Source organism: Pristis pectinata, chromosome 40 (assembly GCF_009764475.1).
Source record: "Pristis pectinata isolate sPriPec2 chromosome 40, sPriPec2.1.pri, whole genome shotgun sequence".
Taxonomy (NCBI): domain Eukaryota; kingdom Metazoa; phylum Chordata; class Chondrichthyes; order Rhinopristiformes; family Pristidae; genus Pristis; species Pristis pectinata.
Window position 1 is genome coordinate 7,329,009 of NC_067443.1, and position 14,282 is coordinate 7,343,290.

At 53.4% G+C, this 14,282-nt stretch overlaps 1 protein-coding gene across 3 annotated transcripts in view; it reads left to right on the plus strand.

Moving 5' to 3' along the window:
- The first annotated feature begins 4,812 nt into the window (after positions 1 to 4,812).
- LOC127587549 (small conductance calcium-activated potassium channel protein 3-like) overlaps positions 4,813 to 14,282 on the plus strand; it is an 84,056-nt gene continuing 74,586 nt past the window's right edge. For all 3 annotated transcript variants that reach the window (XM_052045972.1, XM_052045973.1, XM_052045974.1), the window contains exon 1: positions 4,813 to 5,603. In XM_052045972.1, the coding sequence (XP_051901932.1) occupies positions 4,872 to 5,603 (732 nt within the window). In that variant the 5' untranslated portion in view covers positions 4,813 to 4,871. The remainder of the gene's footprint in view (positions 5,604 to 14,282) is intronic.

A 14,282-nucleotide genomic window follows, 5' to 3' on the forward strand; every position in this document is an offset into this window, starting at 1 on the left:
TCCGATTGGAGGCCCCTGACTAGTGGTGTTCCCCTGGGCTCGGTGCTGGGCCCCTCATTGTTTCCCATCTACGTCAATGATTTGGATGAGAATGTACAAGGCACGGTCAGTAAGTCTGCAGACGACACTACAATAGGTGGTGTCGTAGTCCATAATGGTGGTTATCAGGATTTACAGGGGGATATTGATCAGCTGGGTCAGTGGGCCAAAAAATAGCAAATGCAGTTTAATTCGGATAAGCGCGAGGTGTTGCATTTTGGGAAGACAAATGAGGGTTAGATTTTCACAGTGAACGGCAGGGCCCCGGGGATTGTTGTAGAACAGAGGGACCTCGAAGTACAGGTACATGGTTTCCTGAAAGTGGTGTCGCAGGTTAGATGGGGGGGTGAAGAAGGCGTTCGGCACGCTGGCCTTCATCGGTCAGGGCGCTGAGTGTAGGAGTTGGGATGTTGCAGTTGAACAAGATGTTGGTGAGGTCACATTTGGAATATTGTGATCAGTTCTGGTTGCCCTGCTGTAGGAAAGATGCCATTAAGCTGGAAAGAGTGCAGAGGAGATTTAGAAGGATGTTGCCGGGACTTGAGGGACTGAGTTATAGGGAGAGAGGTCGGGCAGGTTGGGATTTTATTCATTGGAGCGCAGGAGAAGGAGGGGTGATCTTATAGAGGTGTATGAAATCATGAGGGGCATCGATAGGGTGAAGGCACACAGGTTTTTTCCCAGGGTTGGGGAATCAAGAACTAGAGGGTTTAAGGTGAGAGAGGAGACATTTAATAGGAACCTGAGGGGCAACTTATTCACCCAGAGGGTGGTCCATATATGGAACGAGCTGCCAGAGGGAGTGGGTGAGGCAGGTACATTAACAACATTTAAAACGTACTTGGACTTGTCCATGGATAGGAAAGGTTTAGAGGGATACGGGCCAAATGCTGGCAAATGGGACCTTGGTCGGCACGGACCAGTTGGGCCGAAGGGCCTGTTTCCATGCTGTATGACACCAGTCCTGCTCTCATCCCAATCCCATTCTCAATTCTCCCAACATTCCCAACGTCCCCCCTCCCAGATCCCACCCCTCGCCCACACGCTGGGGGGGCGATTCACAGTGGCCGATTAGCCCACCGACCCCGCACGTCATCGGGACGTGGGAGGGGACCGGAGCCCCCGGGGGTGACCCACAGGAGAATGCGCAAGCTCCACGCCAGGGGTCAGGATTGAACCCGGGTCACTGGAGGTCCGAGGCAGCGGCACCATCCTCTGCCCCACTGTGACACCCACCTCGAGTCCCATCACTCTGCCCCCTTCCAGAATTCCCTCCCTAAATATCCTCCTGTGATTGTGCTTTGGGACATCCCTTCCAAAATGGGACACCAACCAATCAGGTTCTGCCTGATGGTTGTTCCGATGCCATCTTGCTGCAACAAAGAGGCTGTATGTTCAGGGAAATGCATCAGGGAAATTTGCTCAAGGCAAGGTCCACAGGATCTGACCGTCAGTGACGTTGTCTGAGGAAGAGTGCAGGTCATCAACAGCCAACCTATGGACTGCCCGGACACACGGACGAGCGTGTGGCGTGGATTTGCCGGCTGCTGCAATACTCCAGGCATCTTCTGTCAAAGTCAAAGCCAAGTTTACTGTCATCTGCACAAGTCCATGGGCAATGAGAGACTTACAGTACACACTGCTCTCTCCTGGGATGGTGTCGAGCTACTTGAGAGTTACAGCCACACTCACCCATGGAAACTGTAGAGAGTTGTGGACACAGCCCAGCACATCACGGAAACCAGCCTCCCCTCCAGGGACTCTGTCTACACTTCCCGCTGCCTCGGTAAAGCAACCGACATAATCAAAGACCCCACCCACCCTGGACATTCTGTCTTTTCCCCCCTCTCATCAAACAGAAGATACAAAAGCCTGAAAGCATATACCACCAGGCTCAAGGACAGCTTCCTACACTGAGGGAAGTCCGCAGTCCCTTCACCGAGGGAAGTCCACTGTCTCTACGCCGAGGGAAGTCCGCAGTCCCTTCACCGAGGGAAGTCCACTGTCTCTACGCCGAGGGAAGTCCACAGACCCTTCACCGAGGGAAGTCCACGTCCTTGCCCAGGCAGGGAGACACACCCAATGCTGCTGACTCTTTACCAGCACCACCAACATCAACAACTGGTGCTAACATTGCCGACAAAGTTCACATATTGTCACCAAAACAAAAACAATTATACTCAATCACGGAAGGAGGTGTTATTTAATGCAGTGGCTTGTTTGGCCTATTTGCATAGGATTATTATATTTGTTTACGCAAGAACTATTGACAACACTCTTGTGCCCAGTTACACGGGAGTGTCATATCTATTTCAGAAAATGTTTATTTTAACCTACACAGGACTATTGTACCTAGTTGGACGGAAGTGGTGCAGAGGAAATTGCATTTTCATATACACAGGATTGTTACACAGCACCGATGGAACCACTGCTTCATAGACCCACGGCACTGGTTCGATCCCGACATCCGGCGCTCTGTGTGTGTGTGTGTGTGTGTGTGTTGTGTATGTCTGTGTGTGTGTGTGTGTGTGTGTGTGTTTGTGTGTGTCTGTGTATGTGTGTCACTGTGTGTGAGTCTGTGTGTGTGTTTGTGTCTGTGTGTGTCTGTGTGTGGTTGTTTTGTCTGTGTTTGTGTGTGTGTGTATGTGTGTGTGTGTGTGTCTGTGTGTGGTTGTTGTGTGTGTGTCTGTGTGTGTGTTGTGTGTGTGTGTTGTGTGTGTGGCTGTGTGTGTGTGTTGTGTGTGTGTGTGTGTGTGTGTGTGTGTGTGTGTGTGTGTGTGTGTGTGTGTGTGGAGTTTGCACGTTCTCCCCTAACTGGGTGGGCTTCCCCCGGGGGTTCCGGTTCCCTCCCACATCCCCGCCACGCGTGGGGCCGGTGGGTGAACAGGCTGCTGTGATTGGGCTCCTGGTTTGCCATAGGTTCTGGGGAAATGCGGGAGAGCTGGCATGGACCCGACGGGCCGAATGGCCCCATTCTTTGTCCTCAGGAAATATCAGAGGGTCAGGAAAGTCCTATGAATACACTGAAGAACAGTGCAAACACTTGCACAGGCCATTGTAAAGGAAAGTATTATTTGGTGTACACACTATCACAGCCAGTTACTGAATGTGCCCGCGAGAATTCTGGCTACGTACACGGGGCAATGTGGTTTTGTCTGCAGAGGAGGTTACATTTTAATAGATTGTTCTAACCAGGTAACACACCCACAGTGCTGGAGGAACGCAGCGGGGCAGGCAGCGTCTCTCGGAGGGAAACAGACAGAACCTGATGCAGGATCTCTCCCGTCTGTGTGCATTGTTCCAGCTCCTGAAGAACCTCTTGTGTCTGTTCCAACCGCGGGCACAGCACAGTTCTCCAGTCTCGTGTCTCTGTTTCACCTGTTACACGGGGCGGGGAGGTGTCCCGTCCCCAGGGCTGATGTCCCGCCACGAGGCGGGGAAGTGTCCTGTCCACGGGGCTGATATCCCATCCACGGGGCGGGGAGATGTCCCGTCCACGGGGCTGATGTCCCGTCCCCAGGGCTGATGTCCCGCCACGGGGCAGGGAGATGTCCCATCCACGGGGCGGGGAGATGTCCCGTCCCCAGGGCTGATGTCCCGCCACGGGGCAGGGAGATGTCCCATCCACGGGGCGGGGAAATGTCCCGTCCACAGGGCTGATGTCCTGTCCACAGAGTTGATGTCCTGCCACGGGACTGATGTCCCATCCACGGGGCTAATGTCCCGCCATGGGGCTGATGTCCCGCCACGGGGCGGGGAGATGTCCCATCCACGGGCTAATGTCCCGCCACGGGGCTGATGTCCTGCCACGGGGCTTATGTCCCGTCCACGGAGCTAATGTCCCGCCACGGGATTGATATCCCGCCACGGAGCTAATGTCCGGCCACGGGGCTGATGTCCCGCCACGGGATTGATGTCCCGCCACGGGGCTGATGTCCCCAGCTACGCCCCAACGTTGCTGTAATTCTGTTGGAAGGCGGTTCCGCGGTTTTCGGACCGCAGGTTAACTGAAGCAACAAGGTCCCACTGAACCACTTGACCCGGTGCCCGTCCCGGCCGGGAACCCCGCGCCGAGTCTGCGGCTCCCCCACAAAACGACACCGCGCATGCGCCGTCCGGGCCGGCGGACTACAACTCCCAGGGAGCAACGGGCGGCGCATGCGCGCCGGGGCGGACCAATGATAGCGCGGAGACGGGCTGGATGGGGCGTGGTCTGGGGAAGGGGGGGAGGGTGGCCAATGGGGAGGCGGGGAAGCCCGGAGGGAGGCGGGGCCACGGGGCGAAAAAAAAAAGTGGGGTGGGGGGGGCGAGGGAGGGAGGCAAAGGGTTGCCGGAGATGGACCGGGGAGCTTCGAGGTGTCGCGGCGGCGGACCGAGGCTGGGCGCTGGGGTGGGGGCGCTGGCCGCGGCCAGGCTGGGCTGTTGAGGCTCGGTTGGGTAGGGTAGGGTAGGGTTGCATTGGGTAGAGTAGGGTTGGGTTGGGTTGGGTTGGGTTGCATTGGGTAGGAGGAGGTAGGTGGGTCTTGGGGGAGTAGGAAGCATCTGAGCCACGGGGAGATGGGCAACCAGGGTTCCCAGTCCGAGGAGACCACCTGAAGTTGGCGGGCGGGGGGGGGGGGGAGCTGCCCCCCCTTCCATTGGGGAGAGGGGGTTGGGGGGGGGCGAAGGTGGCGAGTTAACGAGGGTGGGTTAGCGAGTGGCCATCTGGTTGTGGAGGGAGGTGGGAGGTTGTGGTGGGAGGTTGTGGAGGGAGGGGGGAGGGAGGGTGGGGAGGGAAGGAAGGGGTGGAGTCCCTCTCTACTGGGCTGCCACCAGCAGACACACTGCCGGCGATGGCGAACGCTCACTGCCACGACTCCGGGGTGGCGGACCTTGACGAGGATCTGGGGAGGTGCCAGTGCCCGGCCGCCGGTACCGGTACCGCCGCCGGTGCGAGGGAACCCCTCCAGCAGCACCGGGGCCAGCTGCTGGCCCGGCTGCCCAAGGTTTCGCCGCCCCCATTCTGGACGGACGCCGGCATCCCGGGCGGGGGTCATCTCCAGCAGCCCTCCAGGCAGGGCAGTCAGCTGCAGTTGGGCGAAGATCACCCGGCTGGGGTCGGGGTCGGGGCCAGGCACAGGCAGCCCAGTCCCCTGGTCCCCAGGAGAGATAGCAACCCCTTCACCGAGATCGCCATGAGCAGCTGCAAGTACAACGGAGGGGTGGTGAAGCCCCTGACCAGCCTCAGCACCTCCAAGAGGAACCTGGTGGACTCGGAAGCCGAGGCGCAGCCCGTCGAGGTCCATCGGTGCAACCACGTCCTGGGCACCGCGTCCTGCAGGGAGGAACACCCGCAGCACCAGCAGTACCTCCTGCGAGACCAGCAGAACCACCAGCGCCAGCCGGCCAGCGGCTGCCGCAAGGGAACCAAGAGGAAGAACCAGAACATTGGCTACAAGCTGGGCCACCGCCGGGCTCTCTTCGAGAAGAGGAAGCGGCTGAGTGACTATGCACTGATATTCGGCATGTTTGGTATTGTTGTCATGGTGATAGAGACCGAGCTGTCCTGGGGCATCTACAACAAGGTGGGTCCCGGAGCGCTTCGCCTGCTTGCTCCTCCGGCCGTCCACAGGGTCAGATGTTGAGCCCCCGTCTCCCAGCCCACTGTGCCAGATGTTTGGGACCCCAGCCCACTGTGCCAGATGTTTGGGACCCCTCCCCCAGCCCAGTGCCAGATGTTTGATCCCCTTCCCCTCCCGGCCGTGCTAGATGTTTGAGACAACCCCCCCCCCCCCACCTTGCAGCCGGGGCGCTCCCCACCATGTGGGTGTGGGGAAGAAGGGGGGGGCGGTCTCTCCATCCTGTCCCACTCCCCGCTTGTTTTACCCCCCCTCTCCCCCACCACACCCCCCCCCAATCTGAAGTTGCCCTGGGTCCGCTTCCCAGCGCCCTCCCGGCCGGCGGCAGCGCCTCGCACCGCGGCGGCGGAGCGCAACCTCCACACCCCGGGGAGGTGCCCCCACTAGGTGAGGAAGCTGGGATGCGCTGGGATGTCCTCTCCGAACGGAGGCCCCCCCCCCCACCCGCTAGCGACGTGTTGCATTTCTGGTACGAGGGCCAATCCTCCCCTCCCCTCCCCAACAACGTGTTGCATGTTGCTTGTCAGCCTAGTGGGGGGGGGGGGGGGGGGCGTCCGCCTTCAGCCTTCTCTCTCGCTTTGCTTTTCTCCTACTCCCCTCCCCTCATTTTTGCGATGGGCTGGGGTTGTATGTGGACAGACTCCCCACCCCCTTTCCCTTTCTGGGTATGCCCCCTCCAGTGTGAGAGAGGCAAACTGAACCCACGCTCACCAGTTGAGCTGAAATGGGTGTTAGGACTGGAGGGTCTGGGCAAAGTAAATGCCTCCAACCCCTTCCCTCTCTCTTGTCGGCACCTCAATGTCCTCCCCGCGGATTTCATTACAATACAGAGTTCACAACATGAGCTCCAGTCTCTTACAGCATTCCAGCTTAAGACCTAGTGTGGAGATAAGTTCTTTTGAAAAGCAGTGACCCAGTGTATTTTTCAGACCTTCACAGAAAGAGGCAAAATTTGCATTTATTTTAAGGGCGGGGGGGGGGCACGGCTGTGTGGTAATAATCCTGAGGTTTTTACGTGGCAGTCAAATTGGTCTGGCATCTGAGAGGGAGCGTAAGTGCGGGGTGGGCGAAGTGTTGTCCTGGGGTAGTTGGGTGTGTGTTGATTGGTGAGGTTTTTCGTGCGGTCTGCAGACCTAGGCTACACGGCAGTCACTGCCTGTGATCTGAGTGATGCTAATTTGAGAGTGGGTCTGGTGTGCAGAGCCTCAGCTGTTGTGAAGAGATACAGCGTCGAGGGCTCCCAGCACACGTGCTCGGGGAGCTGCCTTGCACTCTACACATTTTGCATTTCCTTATTAACAACTAATTAATAACAGATCAGCTGGCTTGGTGTACGTTCAGTGTCTCACTTGCTCATTCAATCACTTTAACCTTGTTGTTCTTCCAATTTATCATCAGATGATCTTTCTTCCCTTCCTTTTGTTTTCTGTATGAGTGGTCCTTCCTTTCCCACCCCTCCTTCCCCAATCTCTTGTATAAACATTTGTTTTGCACTACAATCTTCTGCAGTTTTGCACTTGTATTTAATGTGACCACGCACCCTGTTCACTGAGCTTCATACAAAAGGAATTTCATTGCACCCTGCTGTAGGTGACAAACTATTTTCTAAAATCAGAAAATGCTGGAAACACTCAGCAGGTCAGGCAGCGTGTGTGAATAGGGAAACTGAGTGAACGTTTTGGGTCCAAGACCTTTCATCAGAACCAGTTAACCCTGAACTTTAACTCTGGCAGATGCATCTAGAGCTGCTGAATGTTTCCAGCACGCCATTGCATTGGTATCAGGTTCCCAGCATCTGCAGCTTTTCCTTTACTACTGATCTCTTATTGCTTTAATCCCTATATTTTTCTCATCTCCCTTTCTCCTCTGCGTGCTCTGTTCTTGTTCAATTGCTTGTTCTTTCCAATTTTAAAAGCAGAAAATTCTTGCACTGAATTGCCCTTTAAGATGGAGATTGCGTCCAATATGAATGATCTCATGGAAAGATAGATGTCTTGCGTAGTGTTCTGCACCGTGACATTCCAGATTCCTGTGGTTCCACGCACAAAATTGGAGACACAAGAGGCCGCAGGCGCTGGCATCTGGAGCAACAAACGATCTGCTGGAGGAGCTCAGCGGGTCAGGCAGCAGCTGTTAGGGAAGGAATTGTCGATGTTTTGGGTCATGACCCTGCATCAGGACAGGTCCTACAGCAGACTATTTGTTGCTCCGAAATCCAAGACAAAAAAAAAAGAAAGTTTGGAATCCACTTCATACCCGCCCCTGCTAAAAGATCATAAATTACAGCTGTTTTGGGTGTAGGTTTCTGCTTTGTATTATCCCCATGTGGTTGACCTGAATTTCACCAGGAGAGTAGTCATGGACAGAGACTCAGTGCCAGTGAGGATACAGTAAAGCAGCTCAAACTGGGAGGGGAAAGGGACGGAAACAGTGCAGGTGGTGAGTGAGAGAGAGATGGGAGCGGGCAGCTTCATCTGTGAAGGAGAGGGGTTACCATGTTTAACAGTGGAGCCCAGCCCTTGGGTGGAGGACATGTCCTCCTGAACCCCTGTGTAAGGCACTCCTTGCCTTTTCGGAGGGTTTTGTGACACGTGTTTTTAGAAATAAAAAGTCTGAGGGTAAAAGTAGACCCACAGCTGTGAGCTGAGGGCCCTTGAACACGGGAACACCAGGGAAAGGAGCAGAGATGGGAATTTCATGGCATCCTGGTGTGAATGACACTGAACCAGTCTGAATCAGAAGTGTGTGGCGGCTGGTCCATTAAATACGGCCATGGTCGTTCCTTCCTGCCCCACCTTCCTGCCTGTTCCCCATAGCCAGAAAGCTGGCTACCTCAGCCTTGAATATATTCCGACCACCCCTCTCCGAGGAAGGGAATTCCAAATTCCCACTACCTTCTGTGGGAAGAAACTCCATCTTAAGTGGGCAACCCCTTACTCTGAAACTATTCCCCATTCCACTCCCATCTCTGGAAACTTCCCCACATCCTGCCCATTCAAACTCCTCTTTCAATAAGATTCTCTCTCATTCCTCTAAATTCCAACCATTCTGACTGAATCTTTCATATCGATGCTTGCATCTCTGGAATCGACTGAATAAAGCTTCTGAACTGCTTCCAATGCAAATTGTACGTGTGCACCAGATGCAATCTCACCAATGCCCAGTACAAATCCACCAAGATTTCCTTCCTCCTGTGCTCTTTCATTTGCTTTCCTAATTACTTGCTGTACCTTCAGGCTGACGTTGTTTTGTGTACAACAACACCCATCCCTCTACCTCAATATTCTGGTTATTTTCCATTTTTATCAAGTTTCCTTGCTTAACGTCCATTTACCAAACGTTTGCCCATTCACCCAACCTCTCTATCCCCCTACAGAAACTCCCCTCACAACTTGCTTCCCCACCTACACTTGCATAGTTGGCAGATCTCTCTCCACTTCAGAGAGATGCAAGAGGCTGCAGGTATGGAATCTGGAGCACCAAACAATGTGGCCTGAAACGTCGACGATTCCTTTCCTTCCCTCAGATGCTGATCGACCCGCTGAGTTCCTCCAGCAGATCGTTTGGCTACACTACCTGTTCCCCATATCCCTCGACTTCCCCGTGGCCCAGAAAGTTGGCTACCTCAGCCTTGAATATATCGAGACCACCCCTCTCTCTCTTTCTCTGAATAAGAATTCCAAACTCCCACTACCTTCTGTGGGAAGAAATTCCTCCTTGACTCGATCTTAAATGGGCAACCCCTTACTCTGAAACTATTCCCCTGTGCACTCCCATCTCTGGAAACCTCTCCACATCCTGCCCTTTCAATCTCATCTCTCAATAAGATTCTTCTAAATTCCAACCAGTTCCCTTTATCTAGGTCACTAATATAGATCGTACCCTACCAATTAGTCGCCAAGCTGAACGTGACCTACTTATTTGCTGCTAGTTAGCCGATCCTCTATCCAGGCTGCCCCCAGTTCCATGAACTCTTGCCTTCAGCAGTCACTTCTAGCAACACTTTGTTGAATGCCTTCTAGAAATCCAAATACATTACATCTGCTGTTTTCCTTTATGCACCCTGCTTACATCATGAAAGAACTCTAATTAATTGGTCAAACATGGTTCCCTTCTCATAAAAGCCCGCTAACTCTGCTTGATTTTATTATGGTTTTCTAAATGTCTGTCCTAATTTCTTTAATGCATTGTAGCACTTTCCTAATAGTGGATCTGGGGCTAACTGGCTGATTAGTTTCCTGCTTTCCATCTGTCCTCTCAAATATTGCCTTGTGCTTTTCTGGTCTGCTGGGACCTTTCCAGTATCTGGGGATTTGCAACCAATGCATCCACTCTCTCTGCAGTGCAGATTGTTGGGACCAGGGGATTTGTATTTAATCCGAGTACCTCTTCCTCCAGAGGCAATACCTGAACCATCCCTTTCACCCAGGCAACCTCTACTATTATTGCAAAGCTTTTAGTGCCTTTTACAAGTTGGATAAAAAAAATAGTTTTGGTCAAAGTTTTGCCATTTTCATATTACTAATTCCTGAGTCTCAACTGCAAAGGGGCCAGTGTTTACTTTGGCTGCCTGTTGTATGCTTGTAAAAGCTCTTTCTGTTAGTATTTTTGTTTTGCCATTTTACTGAGAATCGGGCTGAACAAGTCCTCTGGATATAGCGGCTTGTATCTATCTCCTTTAATCTTCAATATCTGCAAATATAATTTGAGTGCCATTGTAGTTGGGAAGACTTGTCCCACACCGTGCTTCCTGTCACACAGTCGTGGCTGGATTTCCGAGAGTGTTTTGATGGCTGTTAACTGCCATGGGACATCCTGAATAGGCTGTAGAGCTGAAGGATTTTGTTTCCAACAATAACAGTAATATGGAGCCTGCTGTAGGGAAAGTTCCCTAGAGCACTTCAGACAAAAAGTGACTCTGTGCTAAGTGCAAGAGAGGGTCAGGTTGGGTGAGGGTAAAGTTTAGTCTCAGCTGATGGGCATGTAAGTGGGGAGATATAGGGAGAGCTCAAGAACTGGGCAGTGTTGGGATGGGGAAGGGGGCCTGTGCAGAGTTGTTGGGTTGGAGAAGTAACGTTGAGGTGGGAATGTGTGGACCCCCTCTGCTCCCGTCGCTGTGGGGGAGGTCCTTCTGCCGGTGGGGGATTGATTGATGCAGTGCTACTCGTTAGAGCAGTGGAGGGGAGTGAGTTTCTGACGGCAGGAACCCTGGACCCAGGGCGACGGATGGGCAATGTGTCCTGAAACGGAAGCAGGACGGCTGTGGTGGATCTCCATCCCCGTGTCCGCCCAGAGGGATGGGGGGCCAGTGGGCTGGGGTGCAACAGACACTTGCATCAGTCAGTTCCAGCCTCCACACCACACAGTCACACAACACGGAAACAGGCTCTTCAGCCCCACTGAGTCTGCACCGACCGTCGAGGACCCACTTCAGAATCAGCTCTATCATCACTGACATATGTCATGAAAGGTGTTGTTCTGTGGCAGCAGTACAGTGCAAGGCATAAGTTACTTTAAGTTACAAAAATAAATAGTGCAAAAGAGGAATAATGAGGCAGTGTTCATGGATCATTCAGAAATCTGATGGCGGAGGGGAAGAAGCTGTTCCTGAATCGTTGAGTGTGGTTCTTCAGGCTCCTGTACCTCCTCCCCGATGGTAGTAATGGGAAGAGGGCATGTCCCAGGTGGTGAGGGTCCTTAGTGATGGATGCCGCCGCCTTGAGGCACCACCTCTTGATGTCCTCGATGGTGGGGAGGGTTGTGCCTGTGAGTTGGCTGAGTACAACCCTTTGCAGCATCTTGCGATGCTGTGCATTGAAGCCTCTCTACCAGGCGGTGATGCAACCAGTCGTTACGCTCTCTGCCGTGCAGCTGTAGAAATTTACGAGAGTCTTTGGTGACTGACCGAATCCCATTTTATTCTCCCCACAAACCTCTCGATTCTACCCCTCACCCACACTAGGGGGGCAATTTACAGCAGCCAATTAACCTACTGACCCCGCACATCATTGGGATGTGGGAGGGAACTGGAGCACGGGGGCGGGGGGGGAACCCATGCGGTCACAGGAAGAACGTGTGAACTCCACACACAGCACCAGAGGTGGGGATCAAACCTGGGTCTCTGGAGCTGGGCAGCAGTGGCTCTACCCACTGCCACTGGGCTGCCCTGCTGTTGCGCCTTTCAGAACCACCACCTATCCCATTGTGGGTGATGTGGAGATCAGGGGAGCTGCTGATGGTGTAGAAGGTAGTCTCGGGCTGCAGAGATGGCAATGTGTTGGTGAAATGGGCTGAGAAACCGCAGATGGAGCTTGACCCTGACAAATGTGGAGGTGATGTATTTTGGGAGCACTAATGAGGCAGGAACATGTGCCACAAATGGTGGGTCTTATCAAGGACCAGGGAGGAAGTCCATAGATCCTTGAGGGTGCCATCGCAGGCAGATAACACTGGGAGGGAGGCATGTGGGATACTAGTTTTCACCAGTCAAGGCTTCGAATACAAAAGTAGGGAGGTTCTGCTCCAACTTCGTAAAACCGTGGTCAGACCTCAGCCAGAGAACTGCCTGTGGTTCTGGTCACCGCACTGTGGGAAGGGAGAGGTAGCTCTGGAGAGGGTGCAGAGGAGATTCACCAGGGTGTCGCCTGGGATGGAGCTGGCCAAGTCTACAACCCTCTGCAGCCTCCTGTAATCCTGTGCATTGGAGCCTCTGTACCAGGGGGTGATGCAACCAGTCAGAATGCTCTCAGTATGAAGAGATTGGGGAGGCTGGGTCTGTTCTCCCTGGAGAGGAGGGGTTAAGAGGCGAGATGACTGAAGTATATAAAATGAGGGGGTCATAGATAGGGTAGGCTGCAGGAAACCATTCCCCAGATCGGAGGAGGATACAACGAGAGGACACACCTTGTGGTGAGGGGGACCTTCCTGACTCAGACAGTCTGACGACCTGGAATACCATCCCTGAGAGAAGCAGAGTCACTGGTGTTTGAGGGGTCTGGATGGGGGCTCACGTTGCCTCAGCTGTGAACCAAGTGTGGGATGGTCAGTGTGGATGAGATGGGCCAAATGGTCTGTTTCCAGGCTGCATGATTTCCGGGTATAGGTCAGTGTTTTAGGCTGTTGTACTGTCAGTGTGCAGAGGCAAACTCCCACCATGGACAGATTGGTCAGTGTATCTACCTCAGTGATGTATAGTGCTGGGGGGGTACAAATGTTGGCCAGGACACTGGGCTCTACCTCCACCCCAATCCACCAAGGGGCTAGGATTTTGGTATAAGATATCTTTATTGGTCACATATACATTGAAACACACAGTGAAATGCATCTTTTGCGTAGAGTGTTCTGGGGGGCAGCCTGCAAGTGTCTCCATGCTTCCGGCACCAACATAGCATGCCCACAACTTCCTAACCCGTACGTCTTTGGAATGTGGGAGGAAACCGGAGCACCCGGAGGAAACCCACGCAGACACTGGGAGAACGTACAAACTCCTTACAGACAGCGGCCGGATTTGAACCCGGTTCACTGGCGCTAACCACTACACTACCGTACCTGCTCAGCACTACCCTGGCGTAACTTTATACAGCGCGATGCAAGTTTGGGTCTGGACTTTATGGCTTGAGCCCTTGGCATGCCACTGGGACCCGTGACCTCTCATCCCACAACTGCTATGTTTTTTGCCCCTCAAGAGGACTTGAAGGGGCTCCACATAGATGTCTATCTTTCTCTCTGCCACCTCCTGATTATCATTTGTTGCTCTTGCTTTAAGAGGCTTTTTTTAACCACACAACAACACCTGAACTAGTTTGATCAGAGCAGATTTCTGTTCTCCAAGAGATTAAGCCTGTGTGCACATTAGTCCAGGCTGGGGATCAAATGCATCCGACTTCACAGTACAGCTGCACTCTGCTGCCAAGAGCACTGTACACATCTGGGCACTGCCAAGCAGTCTGGGGACTGTGGATGGCTTCAAAACAAAATATTACATAAGAGAACTGGCGGCACACATCCCCACAGCGGCTTGGTGAAGCGTCAGTGGGGTATTTGTGTGGCTGAGGAGGTTTTCATTTGTTTGTGTGATCCGGCAGCTGAGTGAGTGACCTTGCGGGAGATCAAAGATTAATCCCTGCATGCAAACAAAAGGGAGAGGATGTTGACCAGTAGTTAAGATACAGATGCTAGTGGTTCAAGGAGTTGTTTTGGGTTTTGCCAGTGACACCGACATATTGGTACTGAACGGAATGGAGCAGGGGGTGAAATGTAAAGCAAACTGGGTAGTTAATAGGTTCCCAGCTGCTTTCACAACCCGAGAATGTCCCACACTCCTGCACAGCTAGTGAAGTGCCTTCTTGAATTGTAGATCCTGTGGTACGGTGGGTCTCGTGGCAGGCAAGCTGTACAGAGCAAGATCCCAGAAATGGCAAAGGGTGTGGGGCACGAGGGCACTTCATTCGGAGGCAAAGGAGAGTGCAGATGCTGGAATCTGGAGCAACACATGAGATGCTGGAGGAACTCAGTGGGTTGGGCAGCATCTGTGGGGGGGGGGGGCGGGATGGACAGTCGATGTTCTGGGCCAAGACCCTTTGCCTGGACTGTGCCTCCACCATCTTGACTTTCACCTGAATGAAG